At 51.7% G+C, this 27,767-nt stretch overlaps 2 protein-coding genes across 5 annotated transcripts; both read right to left on the bottom strand.

The window, feature by feature from the left end:
* Positions 1 to 3,292: 3,292 nt before the first annotated feature.
* Positions 3,293 to 8,140, bottom strand: DHH (desert hedgehog signaling molecule). The gene is made up of 3 exons (XM_082741181.1): positions 7,571 to 8,140; positions 4,626 to 4,887; positions 3,293 to 4,346 (listed from the first exon to the last, which is right to left on the bottom strand). Exons 1-3 carry the CDS (start codon positions 7,871 to 7,873, stop codon positions 3,721 to 3,723), a joined length of 1,191 nt encoding a protein of 396 aa, XP_082597307.1. The 5' UTR covers positions 7,874 to 8,140; the 3' UTR covers positions 3,293 to 3,720.
* A 2,133-nt stretch (positions 8,141 to 10,273) lies between these two features.
* LMBR1L (limb development membrane protein 1 like) lies at positions 10,274 to 23,536 on the bottom strand. 4 transcript variants are annotated; one of them, XM_082741177.1, is made up of 17 exons: positions 23,123 to 23,536; positions 19,655 to 19,739; positions 18,565 to 18,598; positions 17,399 to 17,538; positions 17,101 to 17,204; positions 16,134 to 16,260; positions 15,118 to 15,186; positions 14,912 to 14,976; positions 14,522 to 14,594; positions 14,347 to 14,430; positions 14,184 to 14,260; positions 13,320 to 13,397; positions 13,100 to 13,173; positions 12,773 to 12,863; positions 12,605 to 12,671; positions 11,075 to 11,236; positions 10,274 to 10,871 (listed from the first exon to the last, which is right to left on the bottom strand). In XM_082741177.1, the coding sequence occupies exons 1-17, from the start codon at positions 23,192 to 23,194 to the stop codon at positions 10,804 to 10,806; spliced, it is 1,470 nt and encodes a 489-aa protein (XP_082597303.1). In that variant the 5' UTR covers positions 23,195 to 23,536; the 3' UTR covers positions 10,274 to 10,803. The 4 variants fall into 4 exon arrangements, with proteins under 4 accessions (XP_082597303.1, XP_082597304.1, XP_082597306.1 ...); XM_082741178.1 differs by having other exon boundaries at positions 18,565 to 18,595; positions 23,123 to 23,518; XM_082741180.1 differs by lacking the exon at positions 18,565 to 18,598 and having other exon boundaries at positions 23,123 to 23,473.
* Positions 23,537 to 27,767: the final 4,231 nt, after the last annotated feature.

The raw sequence follows: 27,767 nt of genomic DNA on the forward strand, positions 1-27,767 counted from the left end.
CTTCTCTCTCTGCCTACTTATGATCTCTGCAAATAAATAAAATCTTAAAAAAAAAAAAGTCACACAGGCATTAGGGTTTGCCCATGTGAATTTGGAGGGGGAAGCATCTATTTAATCCATAACAAAGTATGATCTCCCCTCTCCTCTAATCTGCAGGATTTCCTTTATTGGCTAGATAACTTTAGTTAAGGAAGGCAGTGATCCAGACAGGAGAAAGAAGAGCCAATGAAAATGAGAAATAGCTGTCAAAAAGCTGGGACTAACTAGTGACTCAGTGAAGGGAAGGAGAGTCCAAAACTTTTTATTTATTTATTTTAGAGCAAGTGAGAGGCAGAGGGAGAGGGATAGAATCTTCAGCAAACTCCCCGCTGAGCTCAGAGCCCGACACGGGGCCCAATCCTGCAACCCTGAGATCATGACCTGAGCCCTAAAACCAAGATTCAGACACTTAACCGACTGAGCCACCTAGATGCACCAAGTCAAAAACTTCTTAAGGCCCTTTCGGATGTGGTCTTTTCCATCAAGGCAGTCTTATTTCTTGTTATTCCTGCTCCAGGTCTCCCACTTACTAGCAGCGGTCACTTGAGCCAGTGACTTAAACCTGTCTTTGCCTCGGTGTCCTCTTCTGTAATACAGTCCCACAGGGTTATCGTAAGGAGGAAATGAGAATGCATGGGAAGAGCTAGCACAGGGTCTGACATGTAGTAAATTCTCAAGAAACATGAGCTACATATAGTTACACTCCCAGATCTCCCACTCTAGCCAGCTTGCTAGAATCCAGATTCCAAGTGCCTGTTCATGTCGTTACTTCTGCCTGGAATGCCCTCTCTGGTCTCCTCCACCTACATGCCTCCACATCCTAGCCAGGCCCTACTTTCTCCACAAGGCTTTCTCTGTACTAATATGACATTTTCCACCCATTCAGTTCACCCTGATTAAGTAACAGTGTTGTTTTGGTAGTTAAACATCTTATACCTTTCCTCCCAGAGAGAGCTCTTTCTTAATATTTTGTGTGTTTTTCATGTCTAATGCAGCACTACACTGTAGATGTCCAGTAAATCCGGCTTGAAGAGAGGCTGGCAGGGGGGGGAGTCTGGATTTTGGGGGGTTAAAAAGGTCAACTGAACCTTGAAGCCGTGGTTCTCAAGTCTGGTTTCCCAGGACGCAGAGAGGTCTTGCTGAGATAATCACAAAATACTCTGTAAATTCTCAAAACAAGATCACTTTAAATTATTCTTTAGTTCTAAAGCAAGCCCAACTCTTTCACATAGCACCTTCTGAAAGAGTTTATGAAATCAAACAATTATGGGGGCAACACCCCCCCCAAATATTTGGGAACCATGGATAAATTCTGCTTCTAGTGGAGTGGTGAGGAGAGAAGCACACAAGCAGCGGAAAACAGCAAAGGTAGTGAGAAATGGGAGCAGAGTGTAGAAAACCTTGACCGAGTGCCTTGGCCACACTGGGCACAGACACTGATCTTGTCAACAGTCCTTCTGGGGAGGCGTCAGTATCTGCAGGTGTTCCTGACTTTCAGGCCATGCTCTGGGAAAGATCCACAGCTTGGACTGTGAGATCAGAAGAGGGGTGGGAGGTGGCAACAGGTACCTGGTAGGGACAGAAGGAAGTGGTGGGTGGGAGGACACTAAAGTTAAGGTAAACTTACTCTGCTTCCTGTTGCTTTTATCAAGCACTTCCTGGAAACCTAAGTATGGTTTTATCTCTAGACATTGAACTCCAGGGTCACAAGGTGAGGGAGATGCACAGAATCTGGCTACAAGTATACCTCCAGTTTCTGGGAGCCATAAAGCTAAACCAGGTAGGAAGGATGCAAAAATGCCAGGCTCCGACGGGTTTTCACAAGGAGAGGCGTGTGGGCTCCTTACCAGCTCTTAACACCTGTGGCTCAGCCCTGGCAGCTTACCAAGCCCCGCCCACCATCTCAGGCCTCCTGAGACAAGGCTCCTCCTCGCAGGTGCAGTCCACTCATCCCTGCAGTCTGTAGTTCTCTCTTCTTTGGTCTGGAAAAGAACTAATCTTGACGGCCACCAGAGGGCGGTGTATAGCAGGGACCCTATGGACTTAAACCGCACAGCTGCTACCGGCCAGGGCTGGCTCCTTGGTTTCACCACCAAACTTCTCTCCCCCTGAACCCAGACATTCCGCTTCTACTGAAGTCCAACTTCCTCTGAGCTTCCATTCTTTTTTTTTTTTTCCTAAGATTTTATTTATTTATTTGACAGAAAGAGAGAGAGAGATCACAAGTAGGCAGAGAGGCAGGCAGAGAGAGACGGGGAAGCAGGCTCCCGGACGAGCAGAGAGCCCAATGCGTTACTTGATCCCAGGACCCTGAGATCATGACATGAGAGGAAGGCAGAGTCTTAACCCACCCAGGCACCTCCCTCCGAGCTTCCATTCTAGCTCAGGAGCACCTGACTGTCTTGAGTTCCTGCCTGTCTGCTGCATTGGAACCTGAAGGTTCTCAGAATACCCAGCCCAGGGAAGCAGAGCCAGGAGAAGAGGAGAGGAAAGAAGAGGGGTGGGGTGTGGGGTGTAGGAAGCCAGCAGAAACAACAACTAGGACAAGCGATCAAGAAGAGGGTTCCAGTTGTAATGCCTATATGCTCCTTGCTTGGAGAGCCTCCCTATCTTCCCCTAAACACACACACCAGGGCTTGAAGCTGTTCTCTGCCCCCAGGCCTTCAGGAGAGAGAGGTACCAGCCCTCTGATCCCATTCTTTCTCTTGACCAAGAGTGTGTGGGGACTATCAGTTATAAATTAACTGGGGATTCCCACGGATCACCAGTTGGTCCAGTGACATCCCAGAATAAAACATCACCCCCATTCAGACCCTGGCACCTGATTCAGGGCCTTCAGGGAGGGACCAAGACTGCAGGCTACCAATCATGGGCCAGAATTCTCTGAGTATCAGTAATGCAATAGCCTGTGACCTCGCTGGAGCCTCTGTAAATGAGAAAGGACATGTGCAGACCCTCTTGCTCCTTCAACAACCCTGGCCCCTCCAACATTCGGTATGCAAGCATGCGGACAGAATGCTGGTCCTCTCTGGGTGGGAGAAGGAACCAGCAGCCTAGAAAAGCACACGACTCTCTGCTCTCTTTGCTGATCAATAGGGACGCCCCCTCCGATGGAAGGAAGCAGGCAGGAAGACCTGCTGGGCAAGGAGGGAGGAGTCAGAAGTAAGGTATTGACTCAGAGTTGGTCCCCTTCTCCCCTCCTCTCGAGGTGAATCCCCCTCTGAACAGAGATATTTTCCAATAAGCTCCTGCAAGCCTTCCCTTTATTAGGCCACCTGTAGGAAAATGTCAGACATCAGATTGGCTGGCTGTGTCAAACAGTGTTAACGCCGTGCCCTGGGCCCTCACCTTGCCAGGCGGGGCAAGCAGATCATTATATTACAATTTATAAATAGAAAATAAAATAAAATAATTGGTTGGGGCTGAGGCACTCGGGAAGAGGTGAAATAGTCCTCTTCAAGGAGTATCCACCATCGACCCCAACTACCTAGGGCTAGGGAACTCCTCTCCGCTCCGGTTGAGGTTGCCCCTAATCCAAGCAGTCCGGTCTCGTGTCCATTTTTCTCCCTATTTCCTCCTCCCTGCCTTCCCGAGTCAGCATCCTCTGCTGCCCACACCCCCAGATCTCAGGCCACACGGCCGGTTTCCTCAGGCGCCTCGAGGTTTCTACGCCGGACGCATTCAGCCCAGTAGCTCCTCCGCCAAGCGGTAGAGGAACCGAGAGTACCAGTGCATGCCCGTGGGCTGGACTGCCCCGCCCGGAAGCAGCGCCCCTAGCGCGTGCAGCAGGCGCAAAGGAGCGAAGGCGCGGTGTGCCCACTGGTGACTCTCCAGAACCGCATAGCACGAGGCCAGGACGTCGTTGACCAGCAGCGTCCCGTGAGCTGTGAGTGGCGCGAACACGCCCACGGCTTCCTCGCGCGCCACGCGGGCCACGCGCGCCGGCCGGAGCGCGTCCCCGCCGGGCGCCAGCACCGAGTCCCCCGCGCGCAGCCGGCGCGCGAACACCGGCGCAAAGTCGCCCGGCGCGGGAGCGGGCCCTCGAGCAGCGAACACCAGGTGCCAGGGCGTGAGCAACAGCTTGCGCGGGGGCCGCTCGGTCTCCACAGCCACGAAGGAGGCCCGGCGCTGCAAGTCCCGGTCCAGGAAGAGCAGAACGGGCGTGGGCACCACCCGGCCTGCCGCGTCTGCCGCCAACACCCAGTCACCGCGGTGCAGTTCTCGAAGCCCCTTCCGCTCGCCGCTCCGCAGGCGCACAGTGGCATTTCCCGGAAAGCAGCCGCCTGCCCTGACGGCCAGAGAGTTATCTGCAAGGAACAAGCACAGCGATGATTGAATCAAGACCGGAGGTTCCGGGATGTTGGTACGGATTCTCAAAGATGTGGGTCAAGCCCAGAGCAGACCTCGCCAGTCCTGGGACATGTAATTTCTCACGGATCTGGCCCCAACATGGGCAGAGATACAAGGATGGTTTACAACACTAACGGCCAGTTGGTCTCCCCTAGGGTCGCACCAGAGCTACGCAGCCTCAGTTTCCCGGAAAGAGCCCCCTTTGGGCGGACTTCACCACCCACCCCCTACTGTACCGGCTTTGACCGACACGTGGACGTGGTTGCGGGACTCGTAGTAGACCCAGTCGAAGCCGGCTTCCACTGCCAGGCGCGCCAGCAACCCATACTTATTGCGGTCGCGGTCAGACGTGGTGATGTCCAAGGCACGACCTTCGTAGTGGAGAGAGTCCTGAGCATGGTGGCCGTCCTCGTCCCAGCCCTCGGTCACCCGCAGGCGCACTCCGGGCCACATATTCATCACGGCAATGGCCAGCGCGTTCACCCGCTCCTTACAGCGCTGGCGGGGAATCAAAGAGTCAGTCTCCTCACTACCACGACCACCGCAGGGGCAAAAGGGACCTGAAAGGGAGGGTCGATTCTTCTTTGTTTTCCTGCCCCCACACCACTTCCTCCCAGCTTTTCAGTGTCCCGGAGAAGTGAGAACCCGAAGAGGTGGCGTCGTCAATACCCACTCCCGTTTCAGAGCACTATGGGAGAACTGTGGGGTCACCTCAGAGATTGAGAGGGGTCCTGTACCTTACTCTTTCCCTACTTTGGACCCCTGCCCCTCACTCATTATGGGATCTCGGCTCAACCTGGGAGAGGGCAGGAGCTGAAAGGGCGGGTGGAAGCTCTGTCAGGGAGGGTTGAGCTGCCTGGCTCCCCGAGAGGAGCCCCTGTTTTGGCCTGGCCCCCGCCCCAAGCCCCGGCTGCCCTCCCTCCGCCCTGATTCATCTTTTGTTTCGTTGCCTTCCCTGGCACCGGGCATCGCTTCCTTCCTTCCTTCCTCCTCCTCCTCCTTTCGGCCCCTAGCATTAACCCCTTCGTGGTGCGAGTACCCCCCACAGAGGTGCCCAAAGCGCAGCCGTGCGGGATCAAGGCTACTGGAAAAAGGGTTTGGATGGCGGGGGCTGCGCGAAGTACAATGGCCATTCTCCGGGATGACTTAACCGAGCGAGAATCCCGGGCCGAGGCCGGGGACTCGCCGGGAGAAGCGGACTCAGCAGCTCCATCCACAAAGGCGCTTTTCAGCCGCCCCGGCTCAGGGAGAGGAAAGGGCAGAAAGCCGCGCCCCCCATGCCTGCTCCCGCCCGCCGGGGCCCCCTCCCCCAGTGCGACCAGCCCTCCCAATTCCAGCTCAGGCTCTGCCAGCCCTGAGCCCCCGTCTCTCCATTTCTGTTCCAGATGCAGCCCAGAAAGGCGTGGGAGTAGCACCTGAGATTAATGGGAGCTGCCCTAGCGTGGACCTGGGAGGCCCCCTGCAGGGTGGGAGTGGAGAGGAGGAAAAGCAGCGGGCTGGAAGCCTGCACCCGGGGGAGTGAGATCGCGGTTATCTGGGCTGCTCAAGTCTGGGAGCCGGAGACCTTGGCGCGCACCATACCACCGACGCCGCGGGAGGAGGCGCAGAGAGGACAGTTTCCTTTTCTTCTCCCCGCTCCGACCTCTCACCTCAGACTTGGTTTTCTCCTAAGTGCCAGAGGGGCATTTCCCTCCTTCCCTTCTTCCCGCGTTTTCTACACCTCCGCAGGGTTGGAGAGCAGGGGAGGGGAAGACAGGAAAAGTGGTAACTCCATCCAACTTTTTGTCGTTTTGTCCCCTAAGGAGGCCCTGAGGCCTTGACCTGCGGGGGCAGCAGCCCAGTGCAGAGCCAACTCAATGGAGGCCTTTTGCAGCCAGGGTGTGGGAGATAAGCAGGACGGAGGGGTTCCCAGGCCTTGTCAGAGCCCCTCCAAGGCCTGTCCCTTGTTCTGGCTCCTCTGCTGCAGGTGGCGGCCAGGGAAAAGGGCCACAATATTCCACGGCCAAGGAGGGAAGGAGTGTCCCCTTCCCAATCTCTGAGTAGTAGTAGAAGGAATTCTTTCTCCCCTGGACAGGTTTTCCTAACAAAGTAACCTGGAAAACTATGGCAATTAATCAGAGGAAATCCGTCCCCCTCCCTCTCCCCCCACTTCTCCACTCCATACACAATTAGGTGGTGTAATGGAAAGTGTATAGACTTAGAATCAGGAGTCCTGAATTCTAGTCCCAGCCATGCCACTAATTAGTTTTAAGACTTTGATTAAATTGCTTTTCCTCTTGGGGCCCAGCTCTCAGCCGCAAAATTAAAGCGAGGAGGTGGAAGAATGTGATTTCCAAGTTTCCTTCCAGGTCTGACTTTGAGATCACTGGCCAGAGATGGTCCTTCACTCCCAAGGCATTGCTCACCTCATCCTAGGTCAGCTGGGTTCTAGTTGCAGTAGATGCTCAATACATGCTAGTTGAATTTAATTCCAAGGAAAACCTCTGAGCTAAGCTGAATTTGAGGGATGTGGGAACACTTTGATTCTTAGGTGGGCCCATCTGTTTTTCCCACTGAGAACTACTTTTCACCCAAAACAGTCATTTAGACTCTAGAATAGTCTTGCCTTGCTTCTAGGACTCCCCCAACCCCCATGCTGAAGACAATTCCTGCCCAGCCCCTTCTCAGGTACATGGCCTGGTGACCTAACCCTTGGCCATCTCTTTCCCAGCCTCCTTCAATCTCTTTAGCCCACAGATCTTTTCCACAATCAGGTCAGGAGCCAGGCTAAGGGTAGAGCTTTCTGTCTACTGCCTCGCCAGCTCCTGGCCCCCAGCTCACCCCAGCCCTTCCTGCCTGGCTCGGTAGCTGACCCCCGGTCCACGCCTCAGCCATTTCCCGTCTCGCCTGCCGCCATCCTCTTTTCCCCGCCCTCGCTGTCTCTCCCAGCTTCACTCTCACTAGTCCCTCCTCCCCTCCCCATTCCAGCTTCTCCCCGTTGGAATCGCTCCTATCACTGAGCCTAGTAAGCACTGGTTTAGGGTCTTTTTTTTTTTTTTTTTTGGTTGGGGGGGGGAGGTGGAAAGGTAGGGAGAGGAGATCTTTGGGATTAAGGTGTCTATAGATGAAACCCAGCTTACCCTCCCAGGCTGCCACAGTAGTTGGCAATGCCCTGGCGCAGGTGGGGAGAGGTCCTCCTTACCTCGGTCATCAGGCGGTCTGCACCACTATTCTCCTCATCCTTGAAGATGATGTCGGGGTTGTAGTTGGGCACCAGATCCCGGAAGCGCTCAGAGCCCCTTGCCACTCTCCCCTCGGCAGGCCCACTGGCGCCCAGGGTCCGCTCGGGCACGCTGGGCACAAATTGCTTGTAGAGCAACGGCACGAGCTGCTTGCGCACGTAGCGGCGCCTGCCAACCGGCCCCCGGCCGGGCCCGCAGCTCTGAGCGGGCAGCGCCAAAAGTGCCAAGCAGCACAGGGGCACCAGCCTGGCCGGCAGCGCCATGGATGCAGAGCACTCGGGCCAAAGGGAACGTTCTTGTCCTCACCAGCTCGCCCGTCAGTTGGGCATTTCCCCAGGCACCAGAGAGCGCAGCAGGCAGAGCTGCCCTCAGAGTGCCCTAGAGCTCTTGTGGCTCTGCGCACCTGGCTGCCGCTAGCTCAGCCTACATGCTCCCGGGGGGTCTGGAACCTGCTACTGATGGGCCATCATAGCAGGGAAGGGGGGTCGTGGGTGAGTGCCAGCCCAGCCTGGCTCTGCTGCCCGGCTCCTGCGCTGCCAGAACCCGGCTCCGCCTTAAGTGGCCCCTGGCCCCGCCCCCCGCCCTTCTCCCAGGACCGTCCCGCCCCCTCCCACCGGGGCGGGGGCTCTAGCCGGTGACCGCTGGTCCATTTCGCGACTGAAGCGTGTTCCATCCTGGAAACCAGGCAGGCACCTGTCTAAGAAATACTAGTAGCTTTTCAATCCTTAGCTGCCTGGATAAGCATCCTTCTACTTCCAAGCCTAAGCCTGACATCAAACCACCCTCCTCTGATACTTGAATTGGATCTTTACTCTCCCAAAGCCTATCCTGGCAGGCCATTGTCCTCTGCTCTCCTCCAGGAAGTATGGGTTCCAGTTTCCACCTAAGGCTAGCCAATCCCTTTGGGCATACAACCAGAAACTTTCTTCTCTGTGGTCCTCCCAAAGCTTCCCCCACTTTAATCTCTCCTTGGCAGTAGTAACCAGAACTGGAAGGGGTGGGTACCAGTGGACCATTTTCTCTGGTAACTTTGCAGCCTTCTGCTGAGAGCTTCCCCCAGAATCAGGGACAGCTCTCTGTAGTTATAATTTGGTTCTGGACTTCAAACGTCTGCCCCCTGTCTTGTCCTTGCCAGACATCCAATGGCTACTTCTTTTCAAATGTATAACCTGTCAACTGGAAGATTCTGGAGGGCAGTGGGTACTTAAGGTCATAGTCTTAACAGGCTAAAGGGCTCTTCCCTTCACGTTCAATTTAGGCACCTCTCTAGCTTTCACCCTCTGGACCTCCTGGGGCTCTGCTTCCAACCACTCAGGTCTCATCTCAGAGGCCTGGAGCCTGCAATACTTCACCCACCAATTCACTATTGTTCAGAGGCTTCTGTCTTTGGCTTGCATCACAGTCCCAGGTCCTGGGACGGAGCCCCACATCGGGCTCCCTGCTCAGTGGGAGGCCTGCTTCTCCCTCTCCCACTCCCCCTGCTTATGTTCCCTCTCTTGCGGTCTCTCTCTCTGTGTCAAATCAATCAATCAATCAATCTATCTATCTATCTTTAGAAAAAAAAATCACTTTCTCAGGGGGCCTGGGTGGGCTCAGTCAGTTAAATGTCTGCCTTTGGCTCAGGTCATGATCCCAGGGTCCTGGGATCAAGCCATAGATTAGGCTCCCTACTCCATGTGGGGCCTGCTTCTCCCTCTCTTTCTGCCTGCTGCTCCTCCTGCTGGTGCTGTCAAATAAATAAATAAAATCTTAAAAAAAGAAATCACTTTCTCTAAGAAGGCTTCCCTGATGTCCTGACACTGCCCAGCTGTTTCCCTGAGAACTAGGAATGAACTGCCAACCATCATGGTGTTAGAATTGTATCACCCTTATTAGACAAAGCAATTCTTAAACACGAAACTGTTTACCATGAATCCCCACAGCTCAGTGCCTGGCCTATAGTAGGTGCTCAGTTAAGTATTTGTAGCATCCACACTTTTTTGCTGTTCAATACCCAGCCCCCAGCTCCATGGCTAGCACATAGAGCAACTCTGTATACATTAGAAAAAAGTGTTCCTTCCTCAAGACACCTAACTGCCATCTGCAAGAAAATAGTCATAGCAACTGTATATAAGACTACAAGGTGAACTATACCGCTCCAGAAGTTGCACAATACACAAATCTGTATCCTCTTGAGCAGAAACTTTGTCCTTGCCCCTCCCCCAGCACAGAAGGGGGGCTCACACAATCTTCTAGGCACTGACAGCCTCTGGAAAGACGGAGTTATGTTCTTTTCTGGGAACCACAAACCCATGTCAGCCAGCCGCTTTTTACTTTGCGTCCAACCCAAGTCAGGGAGGAAAGGGCTGAGGATGCTGTGTGCATACAGGGAGAAGTTATCCCATTCTTACAGCCATGCCCACTTACCGCCAATAACCAAAGTACAGAAACAAGCTGTGAGTACAAGAGTCAGGAGACCAGCCAGCTTTAAACAAGGCTAAAGGAGGAGGAGGTTCCCACTGCCTAATTGTATGACCTAATACTAGACCCAAGTCCCTAAAAGGTACTAAGAATGCAGATGGAGGAAAGGGTAAGGATGGTAAGCAGGATCTCTCTGTTCTTCTCAGCTGGTAGACTCAGAATTGGTGGGAATAAGGCTGTTTAACAGACACAGAGACAGGCCCTTTAAAAAACCAACGCAAACCCTGGGATCAACTTTATTGCTGATGGTTGTGGTCTCTTCTTTCCTACACCCTTGTCTCTCTGATGGTCCAAAGCCCCTGAAGGATAGCACAGTGCTTAGGCTCTGCTGGGCCAGAGGCAAGGGAGACAAGCTGCCTCCCAAGTCTGCCCCCAGCTCAGTTTCTCCCCTGTCCCCACCCCACCCTATTGCACATCAAATCATGTAAACATGGCTACGGGCATGGCCCTGAACAGCAGTGAGGCAGATTGATGTGTAAACAGATTTGGGACCAGGAGCCAGACCCAGTCACCCAGCCCCACCCCAAGCTGAGGCCCTCAGTTACATTTGGAAAAGCAGGGGGGCCTGGTCCCAAACTCTGGCTCAGATTATGCAACAGTGCAGACAGCTCAGCTCCCCTCTACCACCCTCTCAGATTCCAGGTTCTGAGGTCCACCCACCCTTGGGCACCCCTCCAGGCCTGGGCAGCAGATGGCAGTGTCCAGTTTTCTCCCTCCCACCCCCAGCTGGAAGTCATTGGTGCTGGCTCTTCCGAGATGCCCGGGGAAAACCGGAGACAGGCAACGGCAATCTGTCCAGCCCTGGAGAGGAGGGAGGGTGGGCAGTCAAAAGCAGGGCATAGGCCCAGTCTCAGGGAATAAGACAACCAAGCCATAGAAGGGGTATATGAAGTACATAACAAACAAAGCAGACAGCATGCCACCTCTCCTGCTTGGATGACCCCAGTTCCAGAGGGCCCCACTTCACAACCACCCCATTAGCCTGCGCTCCCACTCTCTCTCACCAAAGGCCCGGATCAGCTCTGCCCGCACAGCTGCGGTAAATGTCTTCACCAGACAGAGAGTGGTGAGGCCTGCGAAGGCTGCGTTGTAGAGGAACACGATGTAGAAATTGCCCAGCCAGTTGAAGCGTCCAAAGTCACCCAGCAGGTCAAAGCGAGTGAGCCCTGAAGTACAAAGGCCGGTATGGGAGTGGGCTCCCCAGCTCCAACTTGGCTCAGAGCCCCGTTTTCTGCTGCCTCCTAGTGGCCACATCTCAACACTGCGTTTGACAGGCTGGCCTTTCCTATGTATTAACTCATTCCTCCTTCCCAACTTGTTCTCAGAGGGAGTTATGGCTGTTGAAGAAAGTGTCAGCACCTAGGCTTGCTCCAACTTCCCTTCCAGAGTTCGGCATCTTCTCCAGTGGGACCCCCTCTGGCACCATGTGTCCCGAAGAGCAACCTGGGCCCGCCACTTGTTCCTGGGCCAGAAACCTAAAAGCTGGTCACCCTGTGTAGAGGCTAAAGAGCTTGAACTCAGATCAGGCTGGTTTGGTTCAGATAAAACTCCACCCCTAACTGATTGTGTGATCTGCAGCAGATTCCATAAATTTCTGTGCCTCAGTTTCTTGGACTATAAAGTAGGGAAAATAATGGGACTGTAAGAATTAAATGAAACAACACATACAACACATACAAAGTATGTGCCAGGCACTATTCTAACACTTGAGTCCTTAATCATCATAATAATGTTATCACAAGTCCAAATTTTGGGGCCATCACCCACTTAAAAAATATTCTTACCCGCATCCAATTTAAGGAACTAACTAGTGGACCCATAAGCCTAGTTTCCTACTGAAAACCCATAGCATAAATACAATGGTACAGTGGAGGCAGTGTGAACAGAAAAGAACCAAACAAAACTGATGTAAATACTAAATCATTTAGGAAATGTGGTTCATGATGTGGTGAAGGCAGAACTCCCATACTACCCTAGGGAGAACTATTACTTTTGAACTTTTGAACATTTTTACCAGGAAATTCTAGATGGTAGCTCTGAATGTGGGAGAAGGACTGAGTGTGTTGCTCATGTCCCAGTGTGTAGAAAAAGCACTGGACTGGTGTTTAAGAGACACTGGACTGGTGTTTAAGAGACAAGGGTTCTAGTCTGACTGGCCTTGCTTTAAGTGAGCTGTATAGCTAGGTACATTGATCAGCTTCCCTGTTTTTTGTCTTTAGAAGATGAGAATGTTTATCGAGGATCCAGCTCACAGGAAGATTTGGGGGAAAACGGTGCTTCTCCACCAAAAAATGGAAGTAAACAGGGGAGGCTGTGGTATACAGCTAATGGGAAGATATGAGCTTTATAGCAACACTATTCTGAAGCTCAACAGAGGCATTTTACAGAGCCTCAATTTCTCCATCTCTATAATGGGGGTAATATCTCCTCATAGGTTGTTGTGGGAATTAGAGAGAGAATATATATAAAATGTATGCTTAGCACCAGTAGGTACTCAAGAAAAGCCAATTCCCTTACCTCCTCTTGGTACTTACCCAGGGTTCGAGAAAAGACAGGAAGTGCTGAGCTTAGGACCAGGAGACAGACACAGTTACCAATTATCTAGGTGGGAGTAAGGAAAGGGAAGGTGAGGGTAGCAGAGCTGTCAGTACCTCGCACCCATGCACGCCCCCAGGAGGCTTCCTTTATTCCCGCCTAGCTACCTGTGTCATGGCTGTGTCGTGCCATCTGGGCCGCAGACTCCGGAAGAATGGAGAGCTGTAGAATCCCACAACTGAGGATACCATCAGGTAACTGCCACGAAGTTAAGGAAAAACTGGCCAGGTCCTAAGGATGAACGCCTCATTTCAAAGGGAATGGACCTCTCCCCTAACCTTCCTTTCAAATAAAGTCTTTTTTTTCCTTCTTCCTGAACTGCAAGGTGGGTGAAGACTTGCCCCCTTCCCCATTATTCCCACCACACCTCCCCTCCACAGTCCCAGGAGACAGGTTCAGTGAACAGAGGCAATGGTGGGTTTCCAGAAGGATACAAGATGAGTATAACCTGAATGACGGCACCAAAGGCACCCAGCTTGGAGAAGGAGACCTGGCCCAGGGAGGCATCCTAAGAGATAGAGTGGCACCACTATGGAGTACTCCCTGCCAGGAACACCACCCAGCACCCAGCACCCAGACTTCCCTCCGATCTCAGCTTCTGTCTCCCACCCCAGCCTTTCTTAAGCCCTCCCTAAAAGATACACAGTCCAGTACCTGCATGCCCCGGGGCATGGCAGCCTCATCAATGAGCAGCTCCAGGATGTGGATGGCCACAATGAGCACAGAGAGGCCCTGTGGGAAGCAAGGTCATGGACTCCCATTCCTGCCCCAGCCCACAGCTATACTGAGAGCTGAATGTTAAGAACAGACACTCTAGGGGCACTTGGGTGGCTCAGTGGGTAAAAGCCTCTGCCTTCAGCTCAGGTCATGATCCCAGGACCCTGGGACTGAGCGCCGCATCGGGCTCTCTGTTCAGCGGGGAGCCTGCTTCTCTTCCTCTCTCTCTGCCTGCCTCTCTGCCTACTTGTGATCTCTGTCTGTCAGATAAATAAATAAATAAATAAACAAACAAACAGACAAATAAATAAATAAGAACAGACACTCTAGTCCAACATTTCCTTTCCCACTAGCTGTGTGGGACCTCTTCAAGGTGATTGTTAGCAGAGCACCTTGGAGGGTAGTGTAAGACACACCTTTCCCAGTAGGAGGATGGCAAGAAATTTGACTAGAAAAACATACCTCCTCCCCCAGATTGATGAAACTTATTTCCAAGTCCAGAACATGGCAAGTGGAGGGATGGACTGATTTCAACCCTTATTTTCACCCCAGAGAAAACCTGTGTAACTACTCAGTGGCCATCTATGACCTTAGGCAAACTCCTTCAGTCCTGTTTCTTCACCTACAAAATGGGTATCAGTGGGCTCAGTACAGGGCAGGACACAAAGGAGGCAATAAGGGAGAGGCAACTACTATTATTGATGATAACTGGGTCCATGCATCTCCTCCCTCCTCCCTGAGAAGACCTACAGTAGTCAAGAGCCTGCCATTCGTCACCCCCACCAGGAATGGAATACCTACCGTCAGCACCAGCAAGCACAGCATGGCCAGAGGGTAGCCCAGATTCCGCTGCCAGGCTGAGGCCTTCCGCCGCTTCTCTGCATGGAGATGGAAAGCTGTTAGCAAGTGACGGGCTACTCTCCCTGGGGAAACACAGGTATCCTCATCCTACCAACCTACATACCCAGCAGGACCCTCTGTGTCTGCAGAGCCAGGACCTGTCTGTGCAGCAGCTCCACATCCAAATGCAGCCAGCAAGAAGTGGGATCTGAGGGCAGAGAAGATGGGGCGGCCTCCCAGTCCTGTAGCCCCCACCCAAGCCACAGCCCCTATCCCAGCCAGGGGGAACCATGACTCACTGCAAATCCTGCGGGTTAAAGCTGCCTCCTCAAAGGCTGAGCAGTACAGCTGCTCCTCTAGGTCTTCTAGCAGCTGGGGACAGGGGAAAGGGAGGGACTAACTGTCAGAGGCTCCCCGATCCTGAGGGCACCAAGGAGACCCCTGCTCATCCCAGGCTCCACAGTCTCATTCACCACCCCGTGGCCAGAAGCTTGATCCAGGCCCTCCCAACTGCCTTTTGCTCTGCCTTGCATGTCTGGTGACCAGCCCCAGATGGCGGAAAGGGGTGAAGGATACAGGAGCCAGCAAAGGCTGTGGCCTTCCTCAAGGTGTGTACTAAACAACTGTAGGGTAGCTTCACTGTCTGGCTCCAGCTTTGCAGGAATCAAAGGGCAAAGAGCACTACATACCCGAGGCTTGACCAGTAGCTTCCCCGTGACCGAGAACATGCGGGCGAGACCTAGTGGAGTACACACTGTGGGGACAGAAGCCAGTTACCTCCCAGACCCTTCTCTCCACCACTTCCCCTACCCACCCTTCTATTCCCTTCTCCTTCCACCCTGGTTACTTTGATCCACGGACCTTGCCCATTCCCTCCAAGACCCTCAACACTTACCCAGGAGTAGCAGGACACCAAGAAAGGAGATACAGGAGTAGAGGTAGGGGAGGTAGTACTCCCAGAAGTCTAAGGGTAAAAAAGAAGTATGTCAGTTTTTCTTCCTGGGGGCTGCTGGGCCTCAGCGACTAGCAAGGACACCATACATAAGCCTACAAGGGTTAGGCAAGTAATGGTGAATGAGGAAAGCTGGCCTAGTGTCAGCAGAAGAGGGAGCAGTGGGGCTACAGCAAACTGGAGGCCCTAAGACATATCTACAGAACACAGCTACAGGGGTGCCAGGTGGCTCAGCCGGTTAAGGGTTTGCCTTTGACTCAGGTCATGATCCCAGGGTCCTGAGATCAAAGACTGTATTGGGCTCCCTGCTCAGTGGAGAAATTACTTCTCCCTCTCCCTCGGGCCCTTCCCCTTCCATTCATGCTCTCTCTCTCTCTCTCACATAAATAAATAAAATCTTTAAAAAATAAGATGGGAGGGGTGCCTGGTGGCTCAGTGGGTTAAAGCCTCTGCCTTTAGCTCAGGTCATGATCTCAGGGTCCTGGGATCGAGCCCCGCATCGGGCTCTCTGCTCAGCAGGCAGCCTGCTTCCCTTCTTCTCTCTCTGCCTGTCTCTCTGACTATTTGTGATCTCTGTCTGTCAAATAAATAAATAAATAAATAAATAAGATGGCAGGGGAGGAACATAACTGCTATTAGGCCCAGCCCCCAGGGTCTAGTGAGGCTGGATCCTCAACCTTGTCAGGCAAAGCCACAAATCTGGATACTAATGTGAAATCTCTCCACTTTTGCATGTCAGCAACTGACTCATTTATATTTTTAATCATTGCGTGGGCCTGAGGGATCATTTCTGCAGGTTGGACTTGTCCTGATGTCCATCAGTTTGAAACTTCAGTCGAAGGAACACCATCTCAACCTTCCCCACCTGAGAGGGATACGCTTGCTCCAGGCAGGGGAGTGCATCAGCCAAGTGCAGAGCCACTCAGCCTGGAGGGAGGGGAGGAAGGCGGCCCTCTCACCATAGAGTGACTCCCTGCTGGCCTTGTTGTTGTCCACAATGGCCGATGCCACCCATACCATACCCAGCACCAGTAGGGTGAGGAGCATCAACATCACCACCGTCTCGTAGACCCGGCCCAGGACACCCTATAGGAGGAGGCAACACGTGAGGGGCAGGATCAACACCAGGGGAAGGAAGGAGACATGGGCTGGCATGGGCTGGGGAAACCAGAGATGGCTGGATTTAGGAGATAGGGAAGGGCATCTCCCTCTTATTGCGCCAATTTGCTCCGTCCTCCGACCCTACATCTAGGGCCAATCCTCATGCCAGACAGTCCTCATGGGCAACCCCCACTCCCCAGATCCCTTCTGCATCCTGCATCCTGCCTTGCTGTGGGAGGCTGACCCCAGAGGGCTGCATCACACAAGCTCTTTGCCCTCTGGTTCAGCCTGCCCAGCGAGAAGGACAGGCAGGGCAGTGGAATGTAGAGAGGGGGGATCGGGGTAGTTCAGTTTCCTTCAATCTTTGTCACTATGGTTTTGGCAGTAGCTGTGAAGTACCTCCCAGCTCAACTATCAGCGGGTTCCAGAAACTATGTCCTCCTTTCGTTCCCACAGGCCTAGGGGTGGTAATGACTTCCAGCTAACAGTAGCACCTCAAATTCCTTATTGATCCCTTTAACTCTGACTGAACCTCTGCAAATAGTCTTTGTTAAAATATCTTCAGTGGGGCACCTGGGTGGCTCAGTCAGTTAAGTGTCTGACTCTTCTTTTGGCTCAGGTCATGACCTCAGGGTTGAGACTAAGCCCCAAGTCAGGCTCTGCACTGGGTGTGGAGCCTGCTTAAGACTGTCTCTCTCCCTCTGTCCCTCCTCCTCCCTCTCTAAAATTAACAAATAAGATAAAATTAAGTAAATCTCTTCAGTTGACCCATCTGAGTAGAATTCTGTTTCCTGCCTAAATTGATTGATATATTCCCCCACTCACCTTTCTGGAGCCAGCGAAGCCCTCAGACTCAGTGAAGAAGTATGCAAAGGGCATGAGGAAGATGAGGGACAGGTTGGAGAAGAGAAAAATGAGGTTCCAGAGGCCTAGAGCAAAAAAGGAAAAGCAGAGGTGGTTGGGTGGGGGGGAGATGGGGCAATGACTTATGGGGGACTGACCAGGTGGTGGAGGAGGGGGCAAGGACAGGGTGATATAGGACTCATTAGCTGAGGCTGCCCATGTCTGCATGAACCTAGGCTGTTCCCTATCACCATCCCAAGCTGCAATCTGAGCCACGTACCATGGATGAGGGAGCCATTAAGCCACTGGATATAGTAGTTCCGAGGCAGTGAGAGGAGCACCTCGTTGCTGATAATGGAGAAGGGCAGGAGCAGGACAGCACCCAGGGCGACGGCCAGGGTAAAGGTGCAGAGCTCGAGCCTGGGCAGAGAATGGGTAGTGCCCTTGCTTAGTTCAGACACTCACTTCCCTGGGCCCAAGAATTCCCTGCTCATCCCCCTCGGTACCTATGGTTTCTCCTGAACTACCTCTAGCAGCGACAAACCGAGGGAAGGAGCCATGCACCTGAGGCTCTACCGACTGCCCCTTAAACTCCCCCCCGCCGCAGCAAAGTCTGGCCACAGGGACGGGTACACCTTAGGCATTCATGTCATGGGTCATGACACTTGCCCAGACTATCCCCAGGAATGCAGTTCTCCTACACACACCTGCCTGGTACAGTAGGCATGCCAAGCTAAGGGGCTTGTCTTCTATTCTCTGCTCAAAGATATGAGTTTCTGAGTTTGCTTTCTCTAGCCTAAATAAGAGCAGGGTCACCCCATATGGCTAATCCCTGCACGAAGGCACCAGGCAAAGGGGGGAAAAGAAGAACCTGAAACCCAGCTTCATAGCCAAGGCTTGTGTTCATGGCTGCCTCAGGTGAAAAGAAGAGACACTTTTACTTAGTTGGCCCACCAAGGGGGGAAGGTTGCCTTCTTTTAATCTGCTGACTGGAGGGGTCGTCTCTGTATTTTCCCTGTATGTGCTAAAGAATAATAACAGCCTGCAGCAAGGGCCATCCTGTCAGAACCAAGCCCCCCTGCCCCTGAGGGTTCCACCTTCCACATCCCCTGCTCTAGTCCATTTGTCTACATCCCTGCCCCACTCCTTCCCTGATGACCACTGGGAAGCGAAGCCAAGCTGGAACCATTTCCGGTGACTCAGGCCCCAGCTCACAGTTCCTGGCCAAGAGGCTCCCAGAAACTCCTGGCCTAACTGGGGAGACAGGAACAACAACTTTTCCAAGCGTCCCCAGGGTGAGGTAAAGCCGGAAGAAGCCAGAAATGGGGTAGAAGCAGGAACCTTCTCTTCACTGTGTGACACCCCATTCTCCCCCTAGCTCCAAGAGTCACACTATCCCAGCTTCTAAAGGCTCCTAGTACCAGAAGCTGGGGCAGCAACACTTACGCAATCTTGTTGACTGTGGCATCTTCATCGTCTACTACGAGAGAGAGAGAGAGAGAGAGAAAGGCATGGGGAAAAGGCAAGACATCAGTGGGCAGCTCTGGGGACCATCTGTGCTGCCGTGTGCCCTCCTGTCCCCTCCCTGCCCCAGAAGAAGGGCCTGGGCCACACAGGCAGAGTTGGCCTGAGGCTCTGGGAGAGTTCACACTATGAACCCCGCAACATATTCTCTGGCCAAGGTGGCATGTTAAAGATCTGTGTCCCAAGTGGAAAGAGTACAGGCCAGAAATTCTCTCACTTCTGTCTCTCCCCATTATCTCTCTCTTTGTAGGTTCCTCTTTGTAAGCTGGAAATATCAGAAACAACCAGTCTGGGCAGCTGATGACATCAGTGGCTGGGGGCAGCAAAGGGAAATGAGGCAGGTGGGGGGGCGGGATTCACAGGGAAAGTCCTCAGGAGAATTATACTGAGGAGTAGCTGCCTTCTTGGGTGGGGGTTCATGAAGCCTTCTGGAGGGGAGGAAAGACTGAGGCCAGGACAGAATGATCTGGACAGGCTGGGGCTAGGAACTGGGGCCAACGTGCCCCCCAAATCGTACAATGCCTACAGAAGGAAAGCTCCAATCTGAGCACATTTATGCCCTCTATAAAGAGAAAGGCCACCATCACCAGGTACTAGGGTCCCCAGGGGTCAGGTAGGTCTCTGTTCCTGGGTATAAGTGCTCTAGATGAGGACAGAGTTTGTGCCCATGATTACACTGTCCATTTTAGGTTCCCAGAGGGCTTTCACATTAACTATCTCACACGAGGTCAGTGAACTGGTTAGAGACTGTTAGGCCCGTTTTGTAGAGGATGGAACTGAGGGTCAGGAAAGTTACAGGACTTTCCCGGGGGCTTTATTCATTGCAGACCCTTCTGTCTAGAATACCACCTTGCCCCAGGCTGTGGAAGAAGTGAAGCAGAACAAGTGAAGTTTCCAGAACAGCCATCCTTCCTTTCCCAGCAGGCACCATGGGCCCACTCCCCTGAGGCTGGCCCCATGGCAACAGGAACATCGGCAACGAGCAGGGGAAAGGGAGGGCAGTCACAGGTACCTGTGGTGAACTCAGCAGGCTTCCTGAAGTGGGTCAGGGCGATGTGGCAGAGGATGTAGAGTGTCGCAAACAGAAGTGTTGAGATCTGTGGCAGAGTGTGAGCTGGGATGAGAAGCTCTTATCTCCAACATATTTCCAGAGCCCCACTGGCCTCTCTGTTAATTCTATGGAGTCACTTTCCCAAAACAAGGCTCCACACTTCTAGGGGTTTCATCTTTCTCCCCAGCATTTCCTTCTAGTCAGGGTCCTCAGGGACTTCTAAGAAGCAGCAGAGAGAGGATAGGGAGACAGTACTATGTCCTGCCCTATGAAGCTTTGCCCTGGAGAAAACAGTTTCAGCTGAAGCCTGGTTGGTAAATAGAGAAAACCCTTAGAGATGCACAAACACACATACCTGAAATGGGCCACAGAATCAGAGGGAATTTACTCCTGGCACATTATTGAAAAGGGAAGTAGGTTTCAAGGAAGAAGGGGATGTGTGCACTGTCCTGACACCCTGTTCCTCCTCCCATTCCTCCCTTGCCCCTGCTGCCACTTTGACCCAAGCTCCAGGGAAGAGTAAGTAGGAATTATGTTCCTAGACTAAGTCAGAATTTCTAGGGGTGCCTGGGTGGCTCAGTCAGTTGGGCATCATCTGCCTTTGGCTCAAGTCATGATCCTGGGGTCCTGGGATCAAGTCCCGTGTCGGACTCCCTGCTCCACGGGGAGTCTGCTTTTCCCTCTCCCACTGCCTCTCTTGCCAGCTTGTGCTCTCACTCTCTCTCTTTCAAATAAATAAATAAAATCTTAAAAAAACAAAAAAGAATTTCTACTCTGTGTTTATTCAGGGGCCCTGAAAGATCAGGTCTGCTCTGGGCCAACCCAGAGCCTCATTTAATCCCCCACCCCTAAGAGTAGACCTTAGTTGGGGCCCAACATCTAAAATCTACAATGTTTCTAGAGCCACATCAGACCTTTTAAAGGCTGTCAATTCCTGGTCCTTATTAAGTGACTTCCAGCTCTAGAGCCAGGCTGACCCATGCCCCTGGGCAACTGGACTTCCAATCTACAGGCAGGACTTGGCCAGGTTAGTCTGCACATGCATGCATCCCTACACTGTTCCAGGTAAGCTACTGTTGCAGAAGGGAGGAGTCGCTGGTCAGCCTGGCCCTACAATCAGTGCCAGAGAGCCTTGAGATATTATTGCATGTATTTTTTATTTTTTTAACTAGTTTATTTAAGTAATCTCTACAGTTGACACGGGGCTTGAACTCACAACTCTGAGATTATGAGTTGCACACTTGGGGCATCTGAGTGGCTCAGTCAGTTCAGCATCTGCCTTCAGCTCAGGTCATGATTCCAGGTTCCTGGGATCAAGCCCCATATTGGGCTTCCTGCTCAGCAGAGAGACTGCTTCTCCCTCTCCCTCTGCCTGACGTTCTGCCTACTTGTGCTCTCTCTCTGTCAAAAAATAAATAAAAAAAAAAAGAGTTGCACACTCTTCCAACTGAGCCAGCCAGGCACCCTGCCATGTTATTGCATATAAAGTATGCCAAGAGGGGCGCTGGGTGGCTCAACTGGTTAAGTTAAGCCACCTGCCTTTGGCTCAGGTGATGATTCCAGGTTCCTGGGACTCCCTGCTCAGCAGGGAGCCTGCTTCTGCCTCTCCTCTGCCCCTCCCCACCCCTGCTCCTCTTTTCAGTCTCCCACTCTCTCTCATTCAAATAAATACATAAAACCTTTTTTAAAAATGAATAAAGTAAGCTAAGAAAGCAGGATCAGTCTCCTGAGTCCTACAGTCTCCAAGAGGAGCTGACCCCACAAGGAATCTGCACACACATATCTACACACGGAAGGAAGAAGTCAAACAGACCCAAGGAGAGTGACAGGTCTAGAACAAAATTTTAGCTTTTAGCATTAGGGAAGTGGAGTAGAATGAGTTACTCAGATTGTACTGAAGATTTTCTACTGCCTAGTGCTCCCTCTGCCCTTGGGCTTGCGTAATAGCCAGGAAGGTGGGAGGGCTCAAAAGGTCAGGCTGGAGCTCCACGCAGTTTCAGCAGAGGCTAGGTCATTCTCTAGAGCAGGGGATGGGAGCCAGGTGGGGGAGGCACCAGAAGTCTAAAAGCTGCCCTTGGCCAGCACTGATGTCCTCAGCTAATAGGACTAAAGAATGGGGGAGACATTTAGGAGGCTGCTTCTCTGTCCAAGGTCTCATCCCTCCCTGTTCTCTAGGAATGTGGGCCTCTGTCCCTACAATGTTTCAAGGCCTGGGTGTGTCTTCACAACATGCCCAACCTTACCATGTGGGACTATCCATTAAGGATCACACAAGGAAAGTTGATCTGGAGTTCCACACATGGACGGGTACATTCCCTACTTTTCAGTCTTCCCAGATAAGAACAGACCTAGTTAGGTGGTGGCTCACTTTGCTCCTCCCTCCAGTCTGAGGCTGCAGGGCAGACTGAGGAAAAATGAAGGATGACCCTATCAGTGGGTTCCCTCTACTCATTAATACGTCTGTCCTTCCAAACCTTTCCTTTTTTCCTTCCATTTAGTGTTTGGGGGTGAGGGCTACTCTGAGGAACTCTGAGGAAAGACATAGGGGAGAGATGAGAATTGAAAGCGGGCCTGAGAAATCTGCAGCTCCCTAAGTACCCCGCCCCGGGGGTTCCCCTGGGCCCCAGAAACAAGGAGTCCATCGCTGTGTGGCAAATTCAGCTGTTGCACAAGGTGGCAGTGGGGGAGTGGGGAACGCAGCCTGCTGCCTCTGGAGCTCTGAGGAGGAGGGGGACCACTCAGAGGGAAAATCCCTGAATGGCTGGGGAGCTAGAAACCTCGGCTTACGGAGTTTCCAAAAAGCATCAGTGAGGATGCAAAGGAGGAGATAACTTAGTTGTTCTCCATCTCTACACAGTAAAATCCACCCCACAAGAGGCCTTCCTTCCGAAGTGGGAGACCAACCAAAGTGCCCCGTTCCTCTGGCATGCCATCCCTAAAACTCCCAAGTCTTTTCTGGAACGTAGTTCAGCTTTTGGACGTCTCCGCTTCGTCAAACATCAGCGGAATTTGCGGGGTCTCCACAATTAAGCCCATCCCTCTCAGACTATCCGATTACGAAATCACTCGACTCGCAGACCCATGCCCTGAGGCCCCGCAGGCCCCGCAGGGGTGGGGGACCGGAGGGCGGGTGGGGGACTGGAGGGCGGGCGGGGGGAGGGGCGTGCAGACGGGAGGAACGGAAACCGACCCGCGGCTTTGTTTATCGCGCAGCTCCCCAACTGATCCGATCTAGAGGTTCACCAGCCCGAGCGCGGGTCTTTCTGTCACACCGGGGCCATCCGTCGCTCGCCCCTAGACCACGCAGGACCTGACGGCGCTCTGAGCCGGGTGGTCGCACTCCAACCTGAACTTCTCCCTCTCCCGCGACACCCTTGCTTCTCCCCCGCTGGGTCCCAGGTACCGTTCCTGCCCAAGTCCCGTACTCACAATGCACTCGCGAACCCTCTCGTGGAAGAGCTGCTCTCGCACGGATAGCACTTCGTAGTCAGCTGCTTCCATACTCCGTTCAGCATGACTGGGGCGGGGGTGTCTCCGGGCCCGGGGAGGACGAGCGGGGATGAAGCCGCCGCCGCCAAGCACCCGGACCCAACCAAGGAGCCTTTCCTCGCAGCCTGCGACGGAAACTCGGGGTAATCTGGAGCTCAGATTCAGTCGTCCGGACGCCTTAAAGGGGCAGGTACTACGCGCCTCGTTTTAAAGGGCCCCGGCCCCCTCCGCTCCCTCCCCTTTAAGGTCCGGACTCCTACAACTTTAACGCAAACACCCTCCAACAAGCTCGCTACGAGGAAGCGCAGGTGCTGGTTCTATCTACCGGAGATCCCCTGACGCCACAAGGGATGGGCGGGTTTCTTCCAGAGAGCGGGGTTCATTGGCTCCTAAGCGCTGCCGCTCATCGCTAGAGGAACGTTGATTGGCTTGCCTCGAGGAGGGAGGCGGGATCTTTGGGGCCTTTGAGCGCTAGCTCTAAAACTAAGCAGCCGTCTCCTTCAGCTCCTGCAGTTGGGAGAGGACGGTTCCTGCATTTTCGTTGCAAGCAAGATTTTAATTTGACTGTGGTTAAATGAACCATTTGGATCCGGCCAGCCAGGCAGGATGTGAGGGCACCAAGGGGGTTCCGAAAGGTACTGCTGCTCAGTAACCTAAGGCCTGTAGCAGCATTTTCTGAAATCGAGTTTCTGTTGGTGCGGGACCCCTCCCCTCCACTGCTAGGAGTTTTCACGCAGTCACTTTCGTGGGAAGCCTAGTGCTTGCTGGAGCAAATACTGAAGAAAAGTGGGTAGAGAACCACAGGAATATCCTTCTGAAACTTTGAGGAACTACCCCTGGGGGACTATTGCTTAATGGGGCTGAGTCAAATGTTAGCTGACCTCCTATTCTGTGCCACTCACCTTACAGACTTTTATCTCCTTTGGACATCACCAGCCTTTCAGAGGAAGGTATGATTAGCATTGTAGAGATTAGAAAATGGTGAGACGTTGTTACGTGCCAAGGTCACACAATGAAGGAATGCCAGTTACCTTCCTGAGACCTTGGAATATGTACCGTTGGGGAGGTTCCACCTTTATGGACTTGAACGCCTTCCTCTAAATTGGATAAGCAAGGGAAACTCAAGAGGACAGAGTTTTGCAAACTGCCCCAGTGATGGGTAAGAGCCCAATTGTAAAGGCATAGAGTGCATCCAGTTATATCTGAACGAGAGTCAGAGGCCAGAATTAACAGCTGAATTCTGTACTCTGGTAACTTTTCCAGAGCAAGTTATTTTTGTCCCTTTTTTGCTTCCCCACTGATTTGCAGTTGAATCGTGGGAAATAAAAAGCATGTACTTGTATATATGTATATGTACACAGATATATATCTGTGTATACACATTTGTCTTTGGTGATAGCAAAATAATGAGAGGAGGTAAAGAGCTGATTTCCCTCTTAGCAACCAAGCTTGGGGTGAACTGAACTCCCGCAGGAAGAGTGGGTAGTTACAAAGAGATGAAGCTAACTGGCTGGGTCCTGGCATCTGCTGGAAGGAAGAAAAGGAGAGCACAGGGAGGCAGTTTGGGCCTATCGAGTGTGTTTTAGGAATAAACATACTGTGTTTCATTTGGCTTAAGGTGTATTTTTTTTTTAAGATTTTATTTATTTCTTTGACAAACAGAGATCACAGGTGGGCAGAGAGGCAGGCAGAGAGGAAGGGAAGCAGGCTCCCCGCTGAGCAGAGAACCTGATGCAGGGCTCAATCCCAGAACCCTGGGATCATGACAGAGCCAAAGGCAGAGGCTTTAACCCACTGAGCCACCCAGGCTTAAGGTGTTTTTAACAAATCAGAACAAACATTTAAAAATCAGGATACCGGGGCGCCTGGGTGGCGCAGTGATTTAAAGCCTCTGGCTTCGGCTCAGATCATGATCCCAGGGTCCTGGGATCGAGCCCCGAGCCCCAGGGAGCCTGCTTCCCTTCTCTCTCTGCCTGCCTCTCTGCCTACTTGTGATCTCTGTCAAATAAATAAATAAAATCTAAAAAAAAAAAGGAAAAATAAAAATCAGGATACCTTAGGGGCGCCTGGGTGGCTCAATGGGTTAAAGCCTGTGCCTTTGGCTCAGGTCATGATCCCAGGGTCCTGGGATCAAGCCCCACATCGCATAGGGCTCTTTGCTCAGCGGGGAGCCTGCTTCCTCCTCTCTCTCTGCCTACCTCTGCCTGCTTGTAATCTCTGCCTGTCAAATAAATAAAATCTTAAAAAAATAAAATCAGGATACCTTAAAAATTCAGATTTCTGTCTCTTAGAAGATCTGGCAGAACTGGGCAACAAGGACATACGGCTCAGTAGATGGGGCAGGATGGGCTCCGGTCTTCCACAGTCCCTATCACTTGGGTAAAACCTCCCCAGTTTTTCCATTTATATTGTCACCCCAGCTGTGCATTGGAGGTTGTGACCTATGCTAACTCCTCTCTACTGCTTCAACTTGCTGCCATCTTCGCCCCGGCCTTTGGTCACTTCTGGGTGGATCCTGCCAAGCTCTTTCCTTCCTTAAGGTTCTATACTTGATACTTCCTCTTCCCCTTCCCCTTCCCAGTTTGTTTTGGCTGACTTCAGTCGCTTTCAGGTTAATACCTGTTCAGTCTTCCCCCACTACATTATCTAAAGCAACCGAATTTTGTCACATTATTTATAACAAGTTACCATAACTTAATTTGCTTGCATTTGTTTGTCTGCCTCCTCCATATAGGCTTGTAAAGGGAAACAATCTTATTTGTCTTTTTATTTTTTTTCCAAGTAGGCCCCAGAATGGAATCCAATACAGGGCTTAAACTTATGACCTTGAAATCAAGGCCTGAGCTGAAATCGAGAGTCAGATGCTTAACAGACTGAGCCACACCGGCACCCCATATTTGTCTTGGTTGTAGTTATTTTCCTAGACCTTAGCCTGATACACAATACATGTAGACACTCAAATATTTACAGATGTGATTAGAAAAGATAGCTGGCATTGCTGGTAATCAGAAGAGCTGGGTTCTGGTTCTAGCACTGTCATCCTGGACTACACTTAATGTCATTTGCAAAGCTAGAACAGCCTTCAGATTGCTTCTAAATCTAAAAATCAAATGTTCACAGTCCTTTGCAGTTTACAAAGTGCTGTGATATCACCAAAACGACAGACTATTAAATCTCATTCGTACAACAACTGGTTAGTATAGACTCTGCTTAGAGATTTATCATCCAGAATGTACAGTGATGTACAACTGAAGTAAACTTTAAAATATCAATAAACATATGAACTTGGAACTGCATAATAGAAGACAAGCTCAAGAACAGAGAGAAGAAATCTAGAATACTTTCTAGAGAAAGTAGTTTTGAGCCCAGTGACAATCATTTATTTGCTCACAAGTCCTTGAGCCCTTGTTTACAAATCCACTGGAAGCCCAATAACTTTCTTTTCAATGCCTATGTTTAGGGGTGAGAGATTTTCTGGTTACTGTGTTACTACTCAAAAACTATGCAGAAAGACACTCCATAATACATTTTTAAACTTATCACATCCCACTTAGTCCAAATCCTATCTACTTGCAAGGCTCAACACTAATAATGTCTTCTCTTCCATTCTTTCCTGAAGGGATTTCTGCCTGTATAGTTTCAATTATTTAGTTCGGTGAACAATTAGGCATATATGTGGTGTTTCATAACATTATCTTGAGCTATTATTTAAATCTTTTGTATTGTTTAAATTTACCTCCATTTATATATTTTCTCCTTTCCCCTCTCCTTCAAGAATTGGAAACCTGTATTTGGCTTCTAATTAATTAATCCCTTTCCTGCCAACCTCAGTGCAGTTCTAGTAGTAAACACTCAATGTTTGTGGATTCAATCTGCTTATGAGATTAGTAACCCATTCTTCATAAGGAAGAGGCTACCTTGATTATGGAGGGTTAATTTCAACTTCTTCAAGCAACACAAAGAACGGAATTAATCCATACTGAGCCTCCACCAAGTGCTAATTATTTTTTTTAAGATTTTTATTTATTTGACACACAGAGAAATCACAAGTAGGCAGAGAGAGAAGAGGAAGCAGGCTCCCTGCTGAGCAGAGAGCCTGATGCTGGACTCGATCCCAAGACCCTGAGATCATGACCCAAGCCAAAGGCAGAAGCTTAACCCACTGAGCCACCCAGGCGCCCCCTCAAGTGCTAGTTATTAATAGATACTTTACAGGGGCGCCTGGGTGGCTCAGTGGGTTAAGCCTCTGCCTTTGGCTCAGGTCATGATCTCAGGGTCCTGGGATAGAGCCCCGAAATCGGGAATCTCTGCTCAGCGGGGAGCCTGCTTCCCCCTCTCTCTCTGCCTGCCTCTCTGCCTACTTGTGATTCCTGTCTGTCAAATAAATAAAATCTTTAAAAAAAATATAAAGGGGCGCCTGGGTGGCTCAGTGGGTTAAAGCGTCTGCCTTCGGCTAAGGTCATGATCCCGGGGTCCTGGGATCGAGCCCCACATTGGGATCTCTGCTCGGCAGGGAGCCTGCTTCCTCCTCTCTCTCTGCCTGCCTCTCTGCCTACTTGTGATCTCTGTCTGTCAAATAAATAAA

Source organism: Mustela nivalis (genome assembly GCF_964662115.1).
Source record: "Mustela nivalis genome assembly, chromosome: 7".
NCBI lineage: Eukaryota > Metazoa > Chordata > Mammalia > Carnivora > Mustelidae > Mustela > Mustela nivalis.